The sequence below is a fragment of the Gigantopelta aegis genome, chromosome 4 (genome assembly GCF_016097555.1).
Source record: "Gigantopelta aegis isolate Gae_Host chromosome 4, Gae_host_genome, whole genome shotgun sequence".
NCBI classification, from domain to species: domain Eukaryota; kingdom Metazoa; phylum Mollusca; class Gastropoda; order Neomphalida; family Peltospiridae; genus Gigantopelta; species Gigantopelta aegis.
Genome location: NC_054702.1, coordinates 38,620,390 through 38,645,475, shown reverse-complemented (window position 1 = coordinate 38,645,475; position 25,086 = coordinate 38,620,390). Strand labels below are relative to the sequence as shown.

General features: G+C 35.7%; 2 protein-coding genes and 1 long non-coding RNA gene across 3 annotated transcripts in view; 2 read left to right on the top strand and 1 right to left on the bottom strand.

Moving 5' to 3' along the window:
* Positions 1 to 1,337: 1,337 nt before the first annotated feature.
* On the top strand, positions 1,338 to 19,465 carry LOC121370515. Its single transcript, XR_005957689.1, has 2 exons — positions 1,338 to 1,408; positions 19,205 to 19,465. It is a non-coding gene; the product is annotated as an uncharacterized LOC121370515 (long non-coding RNA).
* Positions 2,773 to 8,656, top strand: LOC121370514 (NADH dehydrogenase [ubiquinone] 1 beta subcomplex subunit 2, mitochondrial-like). The gene is made up of 3 exons (XM_041495797.1): positions 2,773 to 2,953; positions 6,160 to 6,283; positions 8,392 to 8,656. The coding sequence occupies exons 1-3, from the start codon at positions 2,865 to 2,867 to the stop codon at positions 8,455 to 8,457; spliced, it is 279 nt and encodes a 92-aa protein (XP_041351731.1). The 5' UTR covers positions 2,773 to 2,864; the 3' UTR covers positions 8,458 to 8,656.
* The window catches only part of LOC121370513 (lipoxygenase homology domain-containing protein 1-like), a 38,333-nt gene continuing 29,268 nt past the window's right edge, over positions 16,022 to 25,086 (bottom strand). The window contains exons 12-19 of the mRNA XM_041495796.1: positions 24,284 to 24,370; positions 23,337 to 23,598; positions 22,379 to 22,545; positions 21,330 to 21,416; positions 19,911 to 20,190; positions 19,127 to 19,308; positions 18,654 to 18,740; positions 16,022 to 17,485 (exon numbers count right to left, since the gene is read on the bottom strand). Coding sequence (XP_041351730.1) covers positions 17,300 to 17,485; positions 18,654 to 18,740; positions 19,127 to 19,308; positions 19,911 to 20,190; positions 21,330 to 21,416; positions 22,379 to 22,545; positions 23,337 to 23,598; positions 24,284 to 24,370 — 1,338 coding nt within the window. The 3' untranslated portion in view covers positions 16,022 to 17,299. The remainder of the gene's footprint in view (positions 17,486 to 18,653; positions 18,741 to 19,126; positions 19,309 to 19,910; positions 20,191 to 21,329; positions 21,417 to 22,378; positions 22,546 to 23,336; positions 23,599 to 24,283; positions 24,371 to 25,086) is intronic.

The window sequence follows — 25,086 nt, the reverse complement described above, 5'->3', positions numbered from 1 at the left end:
TGGTGGGTCCTGTTCGAGCAGAAAGTCGTCTAAAGAAAACATTTGGAGTGAGGTTGGGGGAGTGGATTCGAATTACAATTGTTTGGTCTACGCTCGGTCGAAAAACCTTTGCCCCCACATAACAAACTCAAGGGTATGAACGGTATCTGCACTTATCATCTACAGGAATGCACATATATGCAAGGCCTTCTTTCTAGTGGTATCGATGCTGCTTTCAAGTCGGTGGGCCCACGATTCCTCGTTAGTGACCACGACTGGTATTAAAGGCCGGGACGTACCCTGCCTAGTGGTGCAAGTGCTCATTGCTGCTAATCGCAAGCGGTCGATCTGGGATCAATTTCCCTTTCAATATCTGTGTGGTCCCATATGTCCGATTCACATAACCGTAAATCCAGCTGAGGTCTCACCACGACTGGTAGTTCATTCATCACGTTCCCTATAGGCCGTGGACACATGTATGGGTACCCTGCACTGGGATGGTGAAGAATTAAAACAATATGTAAAGATTTTCATTTTGCTGCTATATCGCGCAAGAGCCGGAGCCCATGAACTGGAGACAGCAGATGCGGTTTCCTCTTTCAATATCTGTGTGGTCCTTAACCATGTATGTTGTTAGTGCCCGAACCCGTTCTATGGGCACATGAACCGTAACATGGGTTTATAATCTGTGTGTGCTGAGTGTGTCGTTAAATAAAACATGTCCTTCCTTCCTTCTTGCGGAAAACCGCTGATTATGCCCAGCAGCAGCTAATTATATGGGTGTTGTTTTTTTTTATTATTAATAATTTATACTATTAAACACAATATAACACGCATTTTGAGAGTTCTGCTAAAGCAATACATGTCTCCTATATTGCCCAACAAATGTTCGTACCTCTTAAGTTCAAGGGACAAAACTCTGTAAAATAAATAGTAAATAAACATGAAAGTGAAACTCGATCTGTAACCGTACATGATTGGTGGTAATGTGTGACAATGTATTTTTCTTTGCAATTTGCTGCTAATCGTAAAGAGTAGCCCACGAAGTGGTGACAGCGGGATTCCTCTTTCAATATCTGTGTGGTTCTTAACCATATGTCTGACGCCATATAACTGTGAAATAAAATGTGTTGAGTGCGTCGTTAAATGAAACATTTCCTTCCTTCTAGGATATTAAATGAGCTTCCATTTCGTATCATGTTTATGTCCCAAGTGAAATTATCTGAAGTTGAACCAATAGATATTTTTAACCATAATATGCGTTATGTGTACATGGCATTGTGCTGAACGGCATTATATGACGTCATAAACGCTTGCGTCTAACGTTTACTTAGCAACGTAGCCATGGTACTAGATAGTTTGTATACAGCTGTTTTTGTGGATTTACTCTTCCGATCTTCGAATCTAGATGGAGCTAGGTCTGGGAGAGGTAAGCGTGCGTGCGTGCGTGCGTGCGTGTGTGTGTGTTATTGTTGTTGTTTTATTAATATTTGTGTTTATGACTCAACACATTTTGTACTTAATGTGGTTTAAACAATATATCTATTAAACGCCAAATATTCGGTTGGGATCGGCCAACAGGCATAAGTCTATATATCAGGCATCTTCATGACTACATTTTGCATATTTAATAAACCCTGAGCCACGCATGGAAACAATATAATTTATCTAGCACGAAATATTTATTTGTTTAATGCATTACAATCTTCATGATTACATTTTGCATATTTAATAAACCCTGAGCCACGCATGGAAACAATATAATTTATCTAGCACGAAATATTTATTTGTTTAATGCATTACAATTTCTTAGTAAATAATGTGTCAAAATCAATTTGAATATAATATGGATGATGATAATGGGATGACTTGTGAAGCCGCAGTATTTTCCTTTCGGTTTGGGGCTATTTGGCAGGGTCGTGTTCCTTTAAATATGGATCGATCTCACTGTCAAAACAAAACAAAAAATGCATGCGCGTGTGCAAAGAAGTCGAAACCTCTTCCTGCTTAAGCAAATTTTCTTTTTTTTTCAATGCATTTTCCAGGGGAGCATATCGTTACTCTTCCCCCACCCCACCCCATAAGCTTCACTCGCCACAGTCTAGCAGTCTATGTCCCCTCCTGCTAAACATTTTTGCACTTGCGCCTCAAAATAATATTAAAAAAAACAAAGGTCAACATGTAAATGTTTATGTATGGTTCATTGTGAGATATATTATTTTGCTAATAATATAACACACTGTGTTCTCGCTCTATCCAGTGCACCACGACTGATATATCAAAGACCGTGGCATGTACTACTAGTATCCTGTCTGGGATGGAAACATATAGCGAGTTTCCTCTCTCAGACTATATGTCGAAATTACCAAATATCTGACATCCAATAGCTGATGATTAATTAATAAATCAGTGTGCTCTAGTGGTGTCGTTAAACAAAAACAAATTTTTAACACACTGTGACACAGTGAGTGTGCGAGTGCGAATAATTTTTACATGCTCATATACCACTAGAGTTTCGAGCATGTCCGTCCAGGGGCCTGTCTCTGGATAGCCAGGGGCTTGTCCCGGGACAGAAGAAAATTAAGCGGACAATTTTGAAATTTACATCTAAAAATTAAATAGTGGGCCTTTATAAAATTTTGATGCGCATCTCTAATATAATTAATAAAGAAAGAAACACAGTGACACAGTGAGAAACAATCCCTAATCGTCCGCTCGAACGTACTCCGATTGAAACCCATTTGTACTTATCTTTTCGGAATCCGGACATTTACGAATTGAATATATTAGCGGAAACGGAAACTTCCAAGTCCTTCCGGACTGAGAAGCAGTAACGAAGATTTGCTCAGTGGTCCGCAAGGTTGTGGACCAAGGACACAGTAGTCATGTATTTCTTGTCACGAATAAGGGCTGCATCAACGGTTCTAAGATCCCGAACGAATCAGCAGTTGACAGCTGTCAGAAATGGAGGAACGTAAGTACACTAAATTGTTAAAATAATGATCGACTGCAGGAATGCTGGTCAATTCGTCCCAAAAGCAACTCGCCCCAGGGCCCAGTGTTTGGACAAACTCCACCATTACGACCACTTATTAAATGGTTTTATATTGGGGAAATCCTAATATCGGATAAACACTTACAATAAATGAATAATCTGTCACGCCTATTTTAATGACGTTTGTGAGTTTGTCCCATATAATATCCTTAAAATAATGATCAGGCAAGGCTTTTGGACTCTAACTGGTGTGCATATTCAGCAATATTTAAAGGGACATTCCTTAGTTTGCTGCATTGTAAGATGTTTCCGACTAAGATATTTCTACGATTAAACTTACATATTAAATATATTTTCTTATTTAGAATATCAGTGTGACAATCTGTATATTCAATGTGTTTCTGGTTGTCTTAATAAGAATTGTTTCTCATTTTTTTAGGAATTTATCGATGTATAAAAGTTACAAATGTAGTATAAAATCGTGTAGAGTAAACAATTCTTATAATTACAATCAGTACAAGAAGTGTACCTTAAAACACTCAAAAATAATTTCTTTCCTTCTTACCGTCAGCCATGTTCTGTAAATAAGCGTAGGAATACATGTATACATACTATTGGATGTTTTTTTTTTTTTAAACAGAATAAAAACAAATAAAAAATATATCAATTGTAATTTTTATTTATTTATAACATGAATATCTCATCCAGTTTCCCTTATGTTTTTTAATCGAGAAACAGGTCACTTCCTTGTTCTATTTTTAAAACGATCACCGAACTGGGTCATTGGGCTTCTCGCCCATCCAGCTAAAAATAATTCCAATCGATCTTGGTCTTCCGTGATGACGTATTTTTATGAGGTTTATGGAAGGATAACACTTGGTTTTTTAGTGACGTCAGCCAATCAGAATACAGTAAATCGTATAAATTCGGAAAGTTTGTAATTTAATATAGTTATAAGAAGCCCAATCTGGATTTTGTCATCAAATAATTTCGTACGTATGACAAAAATATATTTTAGGAAATAAAATGAAATGTAACCTAACTAGTACAAATTTTAGAACGATCAGAAACACGTTTAATATACAGCCACTAATATTTTATGCAGAAAAATTTACTTTTACTTGATATGTAATTACAATCGTTAAAAAGTTTCTGTTTCAGCAAACTCAGGAATGTCCCTTTAACACACATTATTGTTTAAAATATTGGTATATTTAATTAATTAACAGTTAACCAACTGCTGGGGTGACTTGGTAGGGGCAAGTTGACCTGCTCCCACTGCAATTCATGATTCACCGATTCAGTGTTGATGCCTTCATGAAGTTTATCATAAAGCCATTGGCACTGAATGACATGCTGCATCAGCATGATTAGGCCAAGATGCCATTATTAATCTGATAAAGGCATAGCCCTCCCATCCCATCCCATCCCCCCCCCCACACACACACACACACTTGAGGATGAAAATGTTTATAATGGGGCGGGATCTTCATAGATCTGTATATTCTGTCCCATCAAACTGGGTTTTTGAAAATAATTTCAGTTTGGTTTCATGTCAGAAGAAAAGTTAAAGTGTTTTTGAAATAGCAAAAAAACCCAACTATTATTGTGTGCAATTTACAAAGCAGTCGGCTCTGAAATAAATAACTTGCAGCAAATTTCATAGTATGAACAAAGGCATTCCCTGGCCAGGATGGACTATAGCTCAGTGCACCAGTACAGTTCTTACCTGAGGTGGTTGTGTTATAGAATTGAACCACCTCAGTGGACACATAATAATCTGCTTGAGGTTTTCCCCATTCCAACCAATGCCCCAGGAGGCAGGACTGGTATCAGGGGTGCAGAAAGTATTCGCCCACTTGTCAAATTTGAGTAAAAATTCTGACGGACGTGTTAAAAAATGCAGCTACGTTTATGTTTTGTCTATGTATCTATATCTATAATATTTGAAGTGAAGACACTGTATATTATAATATTATTAATAATATATTATTCTATAGACTGGCGGACTAGTAGAAATTATTGCATGCTAGTAAATTTTACTTGGTTCTGGTCTGACGGGCTAGTGAAATATGTTCCATTTCTGCACCCCTGCTGGTATATTATATATGTTTGACATCCAGTAGCCAATTATTAATAAATCAGTGTGCCGTAGTGGTGTTAAACAAATCAAACATTTAAAATTGCAGAGCTCTTTAAAGGCATATTGTCACAGACCACTCATCTATTATTAAATGGCCCAACAAAGTATTACCTGAGAAAATATGTATTTGATTTGTCCCTAAATGTACATTATTCAACCATTTATGTAACCATCATACCCAACCTATTAATGATATTTAGTAAAAAATAATTTAATTATGGCAATGGTCCATAATTCAAAAACTTAAATTGCAGAGAGGGTTGACATGGATTTCACTCCATCATGGTTCACTTACGGTGATGCGATAGCCAGAATTTGGTTTCCAAACATTGATACAATTTTCATTTATTATCCATTTTTAGAGAAATAAAATAATTAAATCTGTGACAGTATGCCTTTAAAATTACCAACTAAAAGTTAATTAATGTGTACATATATACATGTGTATTTATAAATTTTATTTCAATGTCGAGTCAGTAATAAGGACATAAAACACTACTTGTAGGTATCACTAAGATATAATTTTCAAAATATTTATGAATGTTATGTAGTTAACCCAGAACCAAATATGATCAGTAATGATTTAGGGTTTTTAATTTTTTTTATTTGGTTTGTTTCATTATTTGGTCTAGTCTGGCAACATGTTGAAAGCTTATATCCACAAAAAACAAAACAAATAATAATAATTTTTAAAATTAATTAAGCCAATTGCCAATCTTTATACAAAGTGGTGACAACATTTAATAGTTGCATGGGGTGGCACAGTGTAAAAAATAGTGATGCAACACGTGGTTGCCAGACTCACCTTTCAAATTACATTTGCACAGATGTAACAAATATGACACATATACATGTACACAAAAAGTGGTATGGGCCATGCCATACCGCTTAGAAAAGTGGTGTGGTCGTACCGTCTGTGCAGCTCCTGAGTTGGCTAATTTTGTAAGACTTGATCAAAATACCAATAAACTTTTTAGAATAAAGTTATAAATAAATGGAAATAAAATTACAATAAATTAATTAATGATGGATTTCCTTGCAGGTGGGTGTACCGACGACCAGCTATCCCTGCGTCGAAGACAACGCTGATAAAGGCTGAAGTAATGGGCTTCGTACTCTGGTACTGGATGCTGTACCACCTGTGGCATGAACCAGAACATATTGTTGTAAGATTTCATTCTGCAGTTTTATGTCAGACTGGTGCAAATATAACAAAAGACAAATACAGTCAGGGTTTAATTTTTAAAATTTGATTTGATGCCAATGGCTTTGACTTTGGGAATTTTAGTGTCGTTTTACAAAAAAAAAAAAAAAAAAAACCCAGGAAATTTTCATTTTCAAAAGATTCTTGTTGAGCTAAGTTAAAATTGTAATTAATACTGTATATGTATTTGTATTTATTGAAATTAATATATCTGTTTTGTGTTGTATGTTATTGGGGAGGGAAAGTATGTTTGTTAAAGGGACACGCCCTAGTTACGGCTAGTTGTTAACCATTACGGCGTTGTTTTTCGCTAACCTTAAACCCATTTTTTCACAAATATAATTGCACTTTACTTACATTTTATTATTTAGAATACACATTTCCATTCACCTGAAGTGCTTTTTGGTAATCCTGGTAATCCTGATGTTTGTAAAACCACGAAATGCATTTTTTGTATTTTTTAACAACAGGCGTGCACTCGAGAGAAAACTGTTAAGCAAGCGAGGTCCAATCTATTTTTAGAGCGAATCTTCCTGTGTAAACGGCACAGACGTTGGTATACCACGTGACCATTATCATTTTTGGTTCAGTTTGTTTTCTCGTGCACGGTTCACGTAATCAACATCCGATTTGTTGTCGTTTGCTTGTTGTTCATTTGTGAGATTTTTCTTCACAGTTCGTGAACATTTTCAGTAACAATAAAGTTCAGACAAGTAAGTGTCTCAATACAAAATGTTACAAACCCTTAAAACCAATAATTTTGCTAAGTCTTACGATATCTGGAGAGGGATACAACCAGGACAGAACAGTTGGAACATGTCCAGGAGAGGTGAAAAGAACGCACCCCAAGTTTGTGAAATTTGTCGTGACGTAGGCATTGTTGTGCTTCGAGCGACATCTACCGGTGACATCAGAATACTAACTTTCAAAATTATTTCAAGCAATTGGGACATGGGGATTCCCATGGTATTTATCGATATAAAACCTGCTTTTTCAATCCATTGATAAAAACGTGATCTAAGTGTGTTACAGGTTTGTAGATTAACCAAATTATAATTTATTTTCGCTGGATGGAACTAGGGTGTGCGGCTTTAAGTGTTACCAGGGCTAGCTCTGGGTGTTCAGAAAATTTTGCCAAATCATCACTTAAACTTCAAAAATTGCAAAACATGTTATTTTCTAATAAAATAATAATTATTACATGAAATGTATTCACCAAATTAAAATAAAATTCGCAGTTGGTGAACTTGGCAAATGCCAGATCTAGCCCTGAGTGTTACATACATATATTGTTTTCAAAATATGGGGGGGGAAATGGGAATATATTTGCATTCATTTTGGGAATATTTTACAACAAAATTGAGAATAAAAAACTACATAGCCTTTGGAGAATGGTGGGGGATGTTGCCAATTGTCAGTCTAGAAATATAAAACCCCGATTATACAATAATTACAGTGTGCTAAAGATGAGATTATTTTAATAATGATTTATCAGTATCTGAAACAATAATTTGGCTTTCATGTACGTGTACATATATGGTGTGCTTTTCGTCATTTTAGGTTCATGTATTAAAAACATTAATTGCGACAGTAAAATGTAAAAGCAACTTGGATATATTTTTATTTTCAAGACTACATGTAAATTCAAGGCTGGTCGTGTGTGCTCTGCTGCTTGTCCAACAGGGAAAGTAACTACAGGGGGTTAATTGCTAAAACAGTTGATGAAATCTCAAATGCCCCAATTCAGTGGAGCCCGCGATTCAACAAAAAGCAATATACGTGAATATATGGTAATATTTTTTGTTTACAAGGTTTCCAGCAAAGCTGACCACCCAATTGAAGGTCTGTTTAAGATAACAAATAAATAGCAAAGTAAAAGTATGTTGTGTGGAGTCAGGTCCATCAAAATTTCAAGCCTTTGCATCACAGACTAAGGGGAGATAATTCTAGCCTCAAAATAACCTAATGCTAGATGCCAAGTAGCTATACATAGTTTAAAATGTGCTACAGTGTTATGCAACACTTTATTCTTTAAACATCTGATTCTTGCTATCCATTATTTTCATACAGGGACACTTCGTGTATCCAGAACCAGAGCAGTGGACGGATGAGGAATTGGGTATCCCACCTAGTTGATGTGCCAGGGAATGTGTGCTGGGATTTACCCAAACACCCACTTGTCTGTGTATTTATAAGACTGTTAACAAACTTACATCACATGTGGATCTTTGGATACCTGTACACAGTGGAAATGAAAACAAACTAACTGTAGATAATATGACAGTGTGTAGTGATACTTCAGTGCTTTTCAGAAATGAAAAAATTGTGAAAGTCATATTTGTTTAGTCTTTTTTTTTGTAATTATAATTATAATGGAATACTGTGTTATTTTTTTTTTTTTTAATTTGTGGATTATAACTTTTTTCTTCTTTTTTTGAGGGTGGGTGTAACTGTTGCATTCAATCTTCAGTTTTACCTGTAGCTTGGGAATACCTGTAGCTTGGGAATACATGTAGCTTGGGAATACCTGTAGCTTTTAAGAAAGCTTCACATATTCAGGGCTAGCTCTGGCACTCACCAAATTCGTCAAATGCGAATTTTAAAAACAATTGGCAAATTTTATTTTAATTTGGCAAAATAATTTCAAGTATTAATTGATATTTTGTTACAAAATAACTGGGTTTCTTTAAGTTTACTAGCCCTGCATATTTGTAATGTGCTGATTGGGCATGGGTCATATTGGGCAGATCCAGTAGGGACCCTTCATTTGAAATGCCCTTTTTTAAATGTTTTTTTTAATTATTATTAAAAATTTTAACAAGACACCACATGCATACAAACATCATATATAGATGATAAAGAGATGAATGGGGAAGCTGCAATAGTTTCCTTTTTGTGTGTGGGACAACTTGACAGGACCATGACCCACACTTTCTGTCCATTGAGCTACATGTATGTATCTTGGTATAACCCACAACTAAGTTACACAGAACCTGCATTGACTGCTAGGTAATCATCTCCCATTTGGGGGTCACATACTTGGAAGACACCCAAAATCATACCCATGATGTGGATGAAACATTGAGCCTAGTGCTGTAACAGTGCACTCGCCGAGTTGAAGCCAGTACTGGAATGAAATGTCTCCCATTGACTCATGGGATACAAACACTATCCCCAATTGCCTCAGGTGAGCTGCAAACCCATTGTCTACCAGCCTCAATTCTGATGGCATAACCACAACATGGTAAAGCAATTGTCTGTTGCGCGGTCAGTCTGGGATCGATCCCTGTCAGTGGGTCTGTTAGGCCATTTCTTGTTCTACCAGTGTACCACAACTGGCACATCAAAGATGCTATCCTGTCTGTAATATGGTGCATATAAAAGATTCCTTGCTATTAATGGAAAAATATAGCAGGTATTTCTAACAGCCGGTGATTAATAAATCAATGTGTTCTAGTGGAAATGTTTTATATAATGACGCACTCAACACATTTTATTTACGGTTATATGGCATCGACAATGTATTCTAGTGGTGTCATTAACCAAAACAAACTTAAACCCAGGGCTTCTAAATAATTATAAAATCCACTAGCCATGGGATCAGTAATTTTTTTAATTTACTAGCCACAATTAAAAATTCACTAGCCCTACTTTACATTAAGTTATTACAATTTTACTAAATAATAATAATAATAATAATAATCAGATATGTCACCCAAAGAGGGGAGAGGGAGCTTAAAAACACTAACATTGGGGGGTTTGGAGTGGGGGAAGGATATTCATATTTACAAAATAGACTTAACTGCAACATTTGACCAAAAAAATTTCACTAGCCATCGGGCATGGCAATAGTAGTTATTTACTAGCCCCACTTTGAATATCACTAGCCATGGGAGTGGGGATACCATAATCTAGAAGCCCTGAATAAACCACTACATTATTGAGGCTGTTTTTAAAAATATTTATTAACAGTTCAAATTTACCACAGTTTTTGTCATAGTTGACCTCATAACTTTCTGTTTTGTCCATTAAATTGCACAGACACCACAGTGAAATAATTTTTATCTTAGAAAACGTGATAAAGTAAATTGCCTTGATGTCTTGGCAAATTGCCTTGGTAACATAATTTCTATTATTAAAATAAAGGCAAAACTTGCAGTGCCCCCCAAAAATTAAAATTCAACCCCTGGTCTGTTATTGGTGTTGGGGATTTAATGTACATTAAAAAGGTCCCAGTGCAAACAATGTCGATAAAAAAAGTAAACATACATATTTAATAATAAACAAAGTTGTTTGATGTATTCAAGGTGAACATTTATTTATCCTATAACAAAAAATATCACTGATTTCTTTACATGTATGGTGCATATTAAAATATATAAAATAAAAATGTACTAACATATTCATAACTTCACATATACACACATGTATAAACAATTGACTTCATAAATTGTGAAATAACCTTTATATATACTGAACTTCATTGAAAATGCATCAGTCATATTTGTAGTTGTAAAAAAGATAGAATAAGAAAAAATAATACATTTAAGCGATTTTGTGTAACTGGATGTATTCTGGTCAACAATAAATAACCCCCAAATTGTATACAAGACCAACCTCGATGGCGTCGTGATTAAGCCATCAGATATAAAGCTGGTAGGTACCGGATTCGCAGTCTGGTATCGGCTCCCACCCAGAGCGAGTTTTAACGAGCCAATGGGTAAGTATATGGCCACTACACCCTCATCTCTCACTAACCACCAACAGTTAACAACCAACCCACTGTCCTGGACAGACCGCCCACATAGCTGAGGTGTGTGCCCAGGATAGCATGCTTGAACCATAATTGGATATAGGCACGAAAATAAGTTAAAATGAAAATGTATACAAGGGTTAGAGTTATGGTGTGTTTTAAAACAATCTCACTAATGCGATAGCAATAATTACTAAAAATAGGGTGGTACATTTTCAATGGCAGTTCAGTATATATTATTATTACTACAGGGTAACCAGTTCAAAAGTATCTATCCATGAGTATTCCAGTTAATCAATGGATACCCAGTGTTCACCAGAAAAGACAAACGATCTCCCATGCTCCAATCCACATAAGATTTAGGAGAGCAGCAGATTACTCACCTTGGAATAAGGATTGCTCACCTAAAACCATTTCAGGAGAGTGATTTTCAGCTCACCTTGAATTTGTGCATATCTAAAACTGATATTATTAAAAAAAAATCTAGTTTAATTAATTTATAGAAACTTTTATTTTCTAAGATCATACTTCACAGAAAATCATTTTATAAAATATTAAAAGTATCATTAAACATGATAACTGTTAACACATAAGAAGAGCGTACAACTGATTTTGTATCTTTGCAAGCCTACTGATGCATGTTTTAAGATGATCTATAACCTCCTGGTACTAAATTCACAGCCAAGATAGCTTTTGGTACTGTGTCTACAAAACATGCTAACTGAATGATATTGTATGAGAAGTCTTCTAATTTGCAGTTTTAGAAGAGTACAACCATGGCAAAGAAACAGGAACTTATGATACATGCAGGCACTTGTGCAGGAATTTTAACTCCCCTGTAATATATATATTTTTTTAAAAGCAGAGAAGAAAACATGCTTGAACCGGGTGGAGTTTTGACTCTCAAAACACTTGCCTGCATATGCACCTGATGACATACAGGTATAATCAATCAAAATCTATTATAATAAATATTTGACTACAATAATTTGAAAGAAACTTTAAAAATAACATACAGGAGGGTTTAAAATGAAAGGGTAAGGATCACCGGTCTTAGACCCTACAACTTCTTCAACATTTTATGGATCTGACTTAAGTATGGTACATGGTTTTAAAAACATACATTATTACACTATTCTAAAATGCCATCATTTCCCCTGCAGTAAGGTTACCTCCCCTAAGTGGCAGTGCTACATAACCGTTTTGCCATACATCTTTTTTCTTCACTTTATTGCAACACTGTAAACAGAAATTAGGACAATCAAAAGCATAAGAAGAAATAACTACATGTATACATTGTATAACTCTATATGTTATAAAAGAAAAGTGCAATTCAGTATGTCCTATAGACATAATATGTATATATTACATCATTCTTTTCATAAAGACCTCATTTAGTCAATTATACCTGTAACTCATAAAATCAACTTTAAAAGTGCAATATTTTGCCATTTTTTTACATTTATTTTAATAAATAACTACACATTAATTGATCCCATACATTATTTTGGCATACCGGTAAATAACTCGGTAATATTGAAATTGTAATGTTCATGGATACAGTGTAAACAGAACCAGTTAAATATGTCTATATATTGAATTTGTCTGTCAGACACAAGGTGAGTTGCACAAAGACAGCAAATTTGTCTGTAACACCCACCTGGCTTAATGTTCCATCTCAACTGAACATGAACAATTCCAATGGTTGTCCACTAAAGATTTTCCAGTACAAAATATTTTACTAGTAAAATAAATCATTTAGTTGTAATTTTTCATGAGTATACAGTTAAGATATGATGCTTACACTTCATAGCAAAAGGTAATAAATAACTGTGGTGGGAAGCCGTCATTATGCAACTTTGAGCATTTAGAATACATGTATCCTCTTTCTTGTGAAATGCCACTGTTTAATTTATAGGGGCTTGTATTTCAGATTCTGGCGAGATTGTAGCTTTAAGAAAACATTTATAATACATCAATATTCAGTATGAAAGTATTTTTACAAATACAAAACAAACCAACATGTAAATAATGAGATGCTGCAGGGGTTTTCATCTTGAGCAATTACATAATGGATGTGGTAACACTAACAGACCTGTCAGGTTGTGGATAATTGTCCAGTAGTAAATATATCACATAGGCCCCTATATTGGTACTTTATCCTGCAACCACCGTTTCTATTGACAGAATATGATGACGGATAAAGCAAAGTCATATCCGTATAGCAGCAGGTTATGACTTTTGAAGTCACTCATGTGACGTCACACACATAGCTACATTACAAAATCACTCATTAAATTTTGACCTCTAGGTCATTGTACAATGTGGCTGAAATAACAGAAATAATAGCTTTTCCCCTTAATTTTTATGGTCTGCAGGATAAAGATAATAACTAGTTAATGACATTGAATATCTTACTTTATTCTGTTCAGGCCAAATTTCTCTTGGCAGAGCCTCGCAGAATTTCTCATTCTTACCTTCACAGGATAAAGCCGATATCCGACTTCATTAACTAGTTATTCTCTATGTATACTAGCTAAAGACGGAAATAAATGTAATGTTTTAACTATTTAATGAATAATAAAAGAAAATAAATTTTCATTAAAAGTCGGCAGTAAGCTTAATGACAACGACAACAAAAATAAAAATTCAAACACAAAGTTAAATCAAATTGGCATAAAGTGTTCAAGTTAAAAAATAGAGATCAATGGGGATAGAAAATATGATCTGTCATATTCAGGTTTTTACATGATTGCACTATAAATTAACATAATGATATATTTATGAAAATAAATTATGATAATAAAATATACAAGCATTTAAAATAACAATGTTACCGTATATAAAATTTTAAATAACAAATACATGTAGTAACAAACATATACTATATATTATGTATATCAATGAACAAAGCCCTTAAACTGCTAATAGCAAGAAACCTAAAGACCGACAGATGGAATTATGAATGATTTATACAACATGTATTATAAATAAATATCATACTTCCAGACTTACACTTAATAAGTCTGTACACAAAAAAAATAAATATATGTACATGTATATTACTATGCAACACTACTGTTCACTTTGAACATTCATGGTTTCATAATGATATGAATGATTTGTAATGTGTAACACTTTTATATTCACCAAGTGTCTGTACAAAAATCTGATTATTTAATTTTTGTCATACAAGAAAATGAGCAATAATTCAAACTTATTATATACTCTTCAAAAAATGTAGGGGAACCTGAAATATTAATGTTAATATCAACTATTAGACCGAACATACGTTTTGACCACAGACATCTTAGTAAAGAATGTTCAGGTCTGTTTATCAACACACCAAAACACATTCCATAGTTTGCACATGCATCACGCAGTTGCCCCGTACATGTGCGTGGGGTGTCACTCTCCATTTTGACAATTTCCAGGAAGGTCAATTAATCACTGTGGAACATTATTTCTGTCAATCTTTTTCATTCTGTTATTGTTTTGTTTTTAGTCTCTTTTTTTTTTTTGCTTGAATTTGCGATTTACTGATAAAGAACATCAACTTTCAAATTTCACTTCTGACCCCAATCGTCCTTCAAGATCTTTGGTGGTCATAAAACCTACTGTAATACTGAACTACCGGTTGTAATGTTTGCCCAATTAATTCACTATTATCATATAACCATTCCCCACAGCTAACATACCTTACAATTTTGGCAATTGTAAATTCTTATTAGAGTTCCCCTACTTTTTTTGAAGAGTATATAAACAAAAATGTTGGATTTAAATACTGTGAAATCCTTTATAGGCTTACATTTGCGTGGTTTTACTAAAATACACATTTTGTTGGGTACTTAAATTCGTGGATCAAAAAGATAGCATCATAAATTATTTTTCATTGTGTTCTTAAATTCATTGACTGTACTAGCCTACACATTACTCAGAAATTAGACCAGGTTAATCAATATTTTCTGCGAGCTACAACGCGGACATTAATTTTTAATGGATTTTGGAATTAATATGTACATTGAGCAAAATATATATACATGTGGGTTAGAATTGGTTGTTCTAAAAGTAACTTAACCAACCAAATCATTTACAAAAAGTACAAAGATACCAAAATGTCTATTTTATACATCAGGGTTTCTTTTCTTTTTTTCAAGGAGTTGATTTAATAAGGATCAGGACAGAACAAAAAGAATATTTGCTTAAGACACCTTAGACCAAAAAGAAAGGCACTCCTATTTGAGCATATTGACTACAGCAGATTAGAATTATATTGTACAAGTTTGAATTAACTGCAGAAACATTTTCATAGAAAAAATATTTGTCTGTTAATATACTATATAACTACATTAATTACAGTATAATTATACTGTATAACTACATTGATAATATATATGTACACATGTGTATTATCTATAGAAACATTTTCATTCACAATTTTACCCAGTTTCAGAATGGCAAATGCTGTGAAGCTCCTAGCTGTATTCAACATTCAACTTAAGTAGGATTTAATGTGAATATCTGAAAGCAGGAGCCAGTTAGTTTATTTATTCTGCAATCTTAACAAGAAAGTGGAAAAATCTTATTCCAGTTTAGCTTTTGCCATACAAAACTGAACCCAGCAAGAAAATATTTTGCCCTATGATGTTATACAAGATTTATCATACCATTCTTTGTAAGATGGTACATTTTGTCAGGTCAATAAGTTTTTAAACCGTAACCGAATACTTATGTTTTGCTATTTTTATCATGGAATGAAACTTATTTGTATATAAAGGATACTCCCTAAGTGTCTTGTGATACCATAATTTATCAGCACAAATTGATAAAAGTATAAAATCCAAGGCTTGCAGAGGATTTTTATACTTTTATCAACAAGTGCTGATAAATTATGATATCACAAGACATGAAGGGAGTATTCTTTTTATCATCCATTATCATTCTTTTCATTTGCGACAATTGTAAACAATGTCAGTAATGTGAGTTGAATGTCACTATATTTGGCAGCAGTAGTCTCGTTAACTAGCAGATTGACAGTGGCGTGATGTCACTGATAGGTTTAGCGTTGAAACATACACAGTGACGTAACAAAAAGAAGCGATATCTCATAGGAGAATATCACAGGAGATATCGCAAATTATAGTGCCAGCCTTTAATGGATAATAAAATTATATACTATGTAATTGATCTTACAAATTCTAAAGTATGGTGTAGAACCAGTATTAATGTAAAGAAGAGATCCAATATCACAGAATTTCAAATTGTCAACTAGAGTTGTACCAGGCATTTATAGACTTGGTCAACTAGTGTGGTTTGATGAATTCTGTATCTAGGTCAACTACTACTGTGTGACAAGTTTCAAAACTTAGCACAAAACAGTGTTATGTAACAAGTTCTACAATTAGGTCAGCTAGTGTTCCACAAGTTCTATAGCTAGGTCAACATGTGTGACAAGTCCAGAACTAGGTCAACTAGTGTTGTGTGACGAGTTCTGTATCTATGTCAATTATCATTTTGTGACCAGTTCCAGAACTAGGTCAAGTAGTGTTGTGACAGTTTTGTATCTATGACAGTTAGCATTGTGTGACCAGTTCCAGAACTAGGTCAAGTAGTGTTGTGACAGTTTTGTATCTATGACAGTTAGCATTGTGTGACCAGTTCCATAACTAGGTTAACTAGTGTTGTGTGACAGTTCTGTATCTATGACAGTTAGTAGTGTGTGACCAGTTCCAGAATTAAGTCAATTAGTGTTATGTTTCAGTTCTGTATCTATGACAGTTAGTATTGTGTGACCAGTTCCAGAACTAAGTCAATTAGTGTTGTGTGACAGTTCTGTATCTATGACAGTTAGTATTGTGAGACCAATTCCAGAACTAAGTCAATTAGTGTTGTGTGACAGTTCTGTATCTATGACTGTTAGTATTGTGTGACATGATCCATAACTAGGTCAATTAGTGTTGTTTCAGTTCTGCAACTATAACATGTCCAGAACTAGGTCAACTAATGTGTGACAAGTTCCAGAACTAGGTCAATTAGGGTGTGACAAGTTCCAGAACTAGGTCAATTAGTGTGTTCTGGAACTAGGTCTACTACCATTGTGTGACTATTCTGGAACTAGACAAACTGGAGTTGCATAACTGTTCCAGAACTAATTCAGCTAGTGTTGTGTGACTATTCTGGGTTTTGTTCAAATAACGCTGTGGGACTGTTCTGTAACTAGTTCTACTAGCGCTCTGCGATGAGTTCTCTGACTATTGAACCGTCGTCTTGATCTTTGGCGAGCCACCGGTCACACTTGAACTCATACTCCTCTGTCTGTGAGACACGGCCCACGCTCGCTCGCCGGTCTCGCTTCAGATCTTGTAATCTCTCTGTGGTCTCTTCCGGTGACAGGTACTTCTTCACTTGAACCTTAAACACAAAATAATACAACAGGTGTGATTTTAAATTGTTACTGTCATTTATTTCTTTCAATTAAGGACATCGATTTGTAAGAAGTAAATCAGCCCCAAGTTCAGCCAGCTAACATTCGCGAACTATTTGCTTGGTTCCCAACATGGCCATTTGGTTCAAAGTGAAGCACATAAACCTGTGTAGTGGATGTTTTTGTGCTCAGTCTGGCTGAACTCAACCCAAGATATAGCCTACATGTATTTCAAGGATGCAGGATGCATGGCAATCCGCTTACAAAGTAAAAAAAGATATATGTATAATAGGCATATGGGCTCCCATTTTTGTAGGAGGCAGGCTGGTTTTTGCCCAAATTAAACAAAAATGCCAGAATCCAGATAACAATATTTATTCATATTAGCATTACTGCCAAACAGCTATGATAGTGTTATAGTGAAACGATTTCAGGCCAGCAAATTTTGCCCGAATTTGAGGATTTGCTCCAGCACTGTCTCTCACACTTATTATATACATTATCCTTGGGAGAAGGAAAAAAAAAGTTCTATTTAACGACACCACCAGAGCACATGTACCACATACATGTATAGGATGTCAAACATTTGGTAATTTTGACACGTCAGATCACCTGCTACATTTGAAAAAATTTCCATTAGTAGCAACAGATCTTTTTTATCCACTTTCCCACAGACAGGACAGCATACATCATCACCTTTGATGTACCAATTGTGGGGCACTGAGACAGGAAAAAACCAATGGGTCTGCCAATCGTACAACCCAAGCTCCTCAGGTGAGCACTTTGACTGAGCTACACACACACACACACACACACCCCTCGCACACTTCTCGCAAGGAGTGGCAATTCTATAGACAAAGCATATGACAAGTGATTCATATGAGCCGTCATGACCTTGTCAAAACGTCCTTTTGACTCTTCCTTGCACAGATATGCAATTTTGATTGTGATAATTGAAGCCAGTTTTCCAATGGAATACACAGTTAGCTCCCTTGTGTTCGTCCAGTTTTGACAGTATATTCTGTTAAATCTCTTACATGTATGTCAACCAGAAGTAAAATTTAGAATTTGTGATTGACAATGAACCCATATGCAGATCATTGTGTACCATTGCAGATAGTAATAATAAGAACAATGCAAGCGAAATAAGCTTACATTATTTAGGTGCCATCCTGCACCAATTCCAGAGTTGTCATGACCAATAACAATTTTCTCCAAACGGCCAACATTTGGAGCTTCAATCTGCAAGCAGAGCAAAAACATTTTTAGTGCACAAGATTGGATATTTACTGGATTTTAACATATAAACATTAAAAAATATAATTTAATCTTTAAGAAATATTTTTAAAACTTACATCTAAGTGAAATATTTCAGGACATTAATTGCCTGATTGACATATTTTAGGACACTAATTTCATTTATTAAAATCTGTTTGCCAAAAGCCTCTTCCCACCCTCAAAAACTATACATATTGCAATACCAGATGTTAAATATCAGTACTGATATGGCATTCAGTTTAAGTCACAATTTTCTCCTCAAAACTATTGTTTTGTTTAGTCTCTTAACATTATTTGTACCATTTTTAATGTAATTTAATAATACGCATTATAACATGACAATCTCTCACCTCAAAAATGTCCGTTTTCCCTCTCTTGAAATTATTTGTGCCATCTTTCAATGGAATCTTGTCTGTCCTCCCTTTCAGTCCAACGAACTGTATGAAGACATTAGCATCAGTGGCTGCTAGAGGAACATCGCTAGTTGTAACATACACGAGGTAACGGACAGGGTTTCCGAGATCAGAGGACGCTGCAAGCACAACATTTCAATACTCAATAATCTGTTACAAACATGTTATTGTATATGGCAGATTGTGCAAAACTAGACCTGTTTGAGTGCTGGGCCAAAAAAAAATCTACTATATTCTCTCAATATTCAGAGGCCTAATACATGATGCTAGTTAAAAGTTAAAGTTTGTTTTGTTTAATGACACCACTAGAGCACACTGATTTATTAATCATTGGTTATTAGATGTCAAACATATATGGTAATTTTGATAGTCTTAGAGAGGAAACCTGCTACATTTTCCATTAGGAACAAGTGATCTATTATATGCACCATCTCAGACAGGATAGCACATACCACAGCCTTTGATATACTAGTCATGGTGCGCTGGCTATAGTCCAAAGTATTCTCCTACAAAAATGTTTTTTGGTAAATAATTTCAGTTTGGTTTGACGTAAGAAGAAAAGTAAAAATGTTTTGGAAATGACAAAACCTGCACTATTTTTGTGTGTACTTTTGAAAACATTCGGCTCAGAAATAAATAACTTGAAGTAAATTCCATAGTATAAAAAGGCGTTCCCTGTGGGAAGGACTATAAAATATTCCCATCATTAAACTGTAATCACCTGATGAACCTGTACTGAATTTCCTCGTGTCACTCTTTTGTCTCCCCTTCTCTCGGTAGATTGTCTCCCTTCTCTGGAACTCCAGCTCCCTGGAGATGATCTCGTCCTGAAGCCAGTTCTGGTGGGTGAAGTAATACTCGTCACAGACCGGAACCTGCAGGAGGTGGCCATCTTTGTCAAATACGTCTTTCACTTTGCTCTTCTTCGCACCACTTAGCTTCTTCAGCTGGTTGAGTCTCTCTAGTACTTCTTCCTCTGTTAGATACTTCTTAACTGTTACCTGCAATGGGGGAATAAAGGTTTGGTTGCAGTGTTCCTGTAGACAGTTGGTATAGCCATAATGCTTCAATCTGACACAAATATCAGTTTTATGTTATCCTAGACTCTGATGCCATATAACTGATAGTTAAAATATTTCAAGTTTATCATTATATAAAACATTTCTTTCTTTCCCATGCCATCCAATCCCATCACATCACATCTTATGTCATCACATCCTATCCTATCTATGTCATCCCACACCATCCATGCCATCCCATCCCATCCCATTCCAGTCCATCCCACCCCATTCCATCTGTGTCATCCCATCCCATTACATCCATGTCATCCCATCCCATCTCATCCCATCCCATTCATGTCATTCCATCCCATCCCACCCATTCCATCTATGTCATCCCATCCCATTACATCCATGTCATCCCATCCCATTCTATCTCTGTCATCCCATCCCATTACATCCATGTCATCCCATCCATGTCATCCCATTACATCCATGTCATCCCATCCCATGCCATCTGTGTCATCCCATCCCATCCCATTACATCCATGTCATCCCATCCCATTACATCCATGTCATCCATGTCATCCCATCCCATGCCATCTGTGTCATCCCATCCCATCCTATTACATCCATGTCATCCCATCCCATCCCATTACATCCATGTCATCCCATCCCATTCCATCTGTGTCATCCCATCCCATTACATCCATGTCATCCCATCCCATTCCATTACATCCATGTCATCCCATCCCATCTGTGTCATCCCATCCCAGCATATCCATGTCATCCCATCCCATCCCATCCCATCCCGTCCATGTCATCCCATCCTATCCCATCCATGTCATCCCATCCCATCCATGTCATCCCATCCTATCCCATTCATGTCATCCCATCCCATCCATGTCATCCCATCCATGTCATCCCATCCATGTCATCCCATCCTATCCCATCCATGTCATCCCATCCCATCCATGTTATCCCATCCAATCTCATCCATGCCATCCCATCCATCCCAAGTTATTCCATGCCATGTCATCCCATCCCATCCAATCCCATTCCATCCCATACTGCTGTGGACTGGCCCTAGTTGTCAGTTAATGTTTCAAGAAACACCGACACACACACAGCAGTCTACTTACATCTTCTAGATACCAGCCAGGTCCCGCCCCAGTGTTATCATGGCCAATCACTATCGACTTCAGATCCCCGACATTTCGATCAAGAAACTGAAAAATAACAAAAATAACATTACATAAATAAGTTTAACTTTGGAGGAGGTGGGGGTGGGGTAAAATTCTGATCTCAGCTTCTGTGTCTCAGGAAAACAAGCACTATGAATAACCTGCAAATTACATAGACGCTCAAATGCACTGTGGTGATAGGAAGAGAAATGAAATAATGCACCACTCAGCTGTAATAAATCAAATTTATTTATTTTCTGGTTGCGAACCTAGTACCTATCAGCACAAAGCTAATAGCTTAAAGTTTTAGTTTTTTTTGTTTAACTACACCACTAGAGCATACTGATATATCATCTGCTATTTAATGTGAAACATCTAGTAATTCTGACAGTCTCCAGATGAAACCTGCTACATTTTGTCCATTAGCAAGAAGGGATCTTTTATGTGCATTTTAACACAGACAGGACAGCACATACCCCCACTGATTGAGCTAGATCCTATGACCCAGATTTAGTCGGCAGTTGAACATGTGTAGGGATGTTAAAGATGAGAAGGATGTCCTAGATCCTCAATGCCCACTTTCAACTTACTTCAATTTTAGAATGGGAAAAAACCCACTTAAAATAATCCAGAATGGACTTAAAAGAGTAATGTTAGCCAGTGGGGTATCCTCCCCAGACCCTTTCCCCATTACCCCAAAATATTTAATATATGTATCCACATTTAAAATGATATTCAAAAGAATACTTCTTAACAGTGTAAAAATTAAAGTGCGAAGACAAATTAGGGAAGTGATCTGTCCCAAGTTCAGCCAGCAAACATTTCACTAATGTTCACAAACCCTTTGACTGGTTCCCAAAGTGGCCATCTGGTTTACTGTAAAGCACCTAAACCAGTCTAGCAAATGTTTTTATCTTCAATCTGGCTGAACTCAGCATTGCACCTACCAATACCCCCTCCTCTAGTCACAAATTAAACAAAAATGAAAAGTAAATTGTACTTAATACCGTAAATGTTTCTGTCATGTTTCTTTCAAAATTGTTGGCATCATTGTCCATGACATGTTTGGGTGAAGTACCATTCGTCCCCACAAACTGGATGAAGACGTTCGCGTCTGTTCCAGCAAACACCACATCGCCAGTGTGTACAGTCACCTCGTATTTACATTTGGTACCTAAAAATTAAAACACTGAAAATCAAAAACCTCTACAAGAATAAATATGGTTGACCTGGTATTAAGGTGAGTAATCAAAGCATCTTATAATCTACAGCTATTTGTTGTGTATCAGATGTGTCAATGGCGGAACGTCGCTGTCATTTTTAATTAGTGATAGCTGATTGATACAGCTAATTTGATAATAAATTTGACTGTTTTACCAACAACAAAAATCACGAAGTATTGGGATATGAATCGTAGTACATTCCAAAAACAATTCTGGTCAGTAAAACACAGTTATTGGGACTAATGTCCATAAATACTAGACATCTGACCACAAATGCATGTAAGTAAACGCGACTTTATACATTTTTTGCCTAATTTTAATCAACATTATCCGATTTAAAATATTATAAAAATTTGAAAAACTAACAAAAATAATACTTACCGATTCACATACATGTATGAAGATTATTTTATATGTATTTATAAAAAATTAAGTGAAAATATGAGAGTAAAGTTATAAAATTTGTGCCCCCACAGGAGTGTCGGAAGTGGTACGGCCGGTACAGCCATGGCCATACCACTTTTAGAGCCAAGAAAAAAAAATGTATCTTCCTATGGTGCTTGCATAGTAGGCCCTATAGATCTCATCATATACACTGCTTTCATGGCAGTACCAACTTTTAATTGCTTCCGACGCTCCTGTCCCATAATGTGTTTTTGTCAAAACTCAATCCAGTAGTCAGAAGGTAAATAAATAAAATAAAATGAAAGACATTTTTAAATGTTAATTGAGCCATCCATACCATCATGAACATCAGAGTCGCTTCCCTTGACTGGGAACTCTTTAAATGTTAAACCTTCCTCCTCGTCCTTGGCGATCCAGCACTGACAGGTGATGTTGTAATCCTCGTACCGGGGCAGAACGTCGCGATCCACGTCAATCCAGTCTTCTTCCTCGTCACTGTCTAATCGTGAATGACGGCGAGATTTTACTTTGGCTTTCTTTTTTGCCTGCTTTAGTTTCTCAATAGCTTCTTCCCTTGTCAGATATTTTCTTACACTGACCTATGGTAACAGACAAAATATTATATATATATATCTATAGAAAGAAAAATTGCAGTAACAAAGAAAATGTATACACATATATATATATAAAAACAAGCATTCTGAGAGTACTGCTAAAGCAATACATGTCTGCTACCAAGCCCAACTAATTTTCATATCTCCTAAGTTCAAGGGTCATAACTCTTTTTAAAAAAAAGAAGAGTAAATCACTATGAAAGTCAAACTTGATGTGTAACAGTACAAAATTCCATCTTAATATCTTCAGCTATTGCCCCCAAAAACGTTCAAGCCAAAACTGAAAAATGAGTAAATCGCACTGCATGATAAAGTTATACACAAAATTTCAGCTTAATATCTTAAGGCATTGTGCAAAAAAATATCAAACAAAATATATGTTGGACAGATGGACAGACAGACAGATGGATAGACAGACAGAAGGGTGGAGATGAAATCTTTCGTCCCCTCCAGTTGGACTAATTTGGGACTAATAAAACTGAAAAAAAATCCACACATTGTCAAATAAACATTACACTGAGCTCAGTTATATATGCTGAACGACAACCAGAAGAAAAAAAAAATGCAAATATTAATTTAATTTTCTTTTGTTTAAAATTATTCAGCTTAAATACCATTAGTTTGTGTGTCTATTAAAATTATTAAATGTCTGGTGAACAGTTAGGCTTACTTCTTCAACAAACCATCCAGCACCTGGTCCAAAGTTGTCGTGACCTAGAATTATTGACTGCAGAGGGCCAACAGTCGGGGCTTCCAGCTGAAATAAGTTTAAAACGTATAAATACACCAAGGTGCCATTCAAATATTATGTAACAGCAGGGGTAGTTAACAGCATTACATAACTCACTTTTTTACTACTAAAATATGTGGGGTTTTGGTGAGGTTTTTCATAAATCCTCTGTCACAGCGACAATGTTTAAAGTATGTAGTATAGTTAGAAGTATACGTACAATAACAATTATAAATCGAATTGAAATGAGTATTTGTGCTTTCCTAAATCGTAACCAGCCTTCTTGGCATCGTGGTTAGGCCATCGGTCTATATTCTGGTAGGTAATGGGTTCGGATCCCAGTCGAGGCATGGGATTTTTAATCCAGATACCGACTCCAAACCCTGAGTGAGTGCTCCGCAAGGCTCAATGGGTATGTGTAAACCACTTGCACCAACCAGTGATCCATAACTGGTTCAACAAAGGCCACGGTTTGTGCTATCCTGCCTGTGGGAAGCGCAAATAAAAGATCCCTTGCTGCTAATCGGAAAGAGTAGTCCATGTAGTGGCGACAGCGGGTTTCCTCTCAAAATATGTGTGGTCTGTAACCATATGTCTGACGCCATATAACCGTAAATAAAATGTGTTGAGTGCGTCGATAAATAAAACTTTATCATAAAACTGTATGTTAAAAGTACATTACACCCTTCGCATGACTTGTTTGTGTATGGGAGGGGAGTCTCCAAGCATTACATAATATTTTT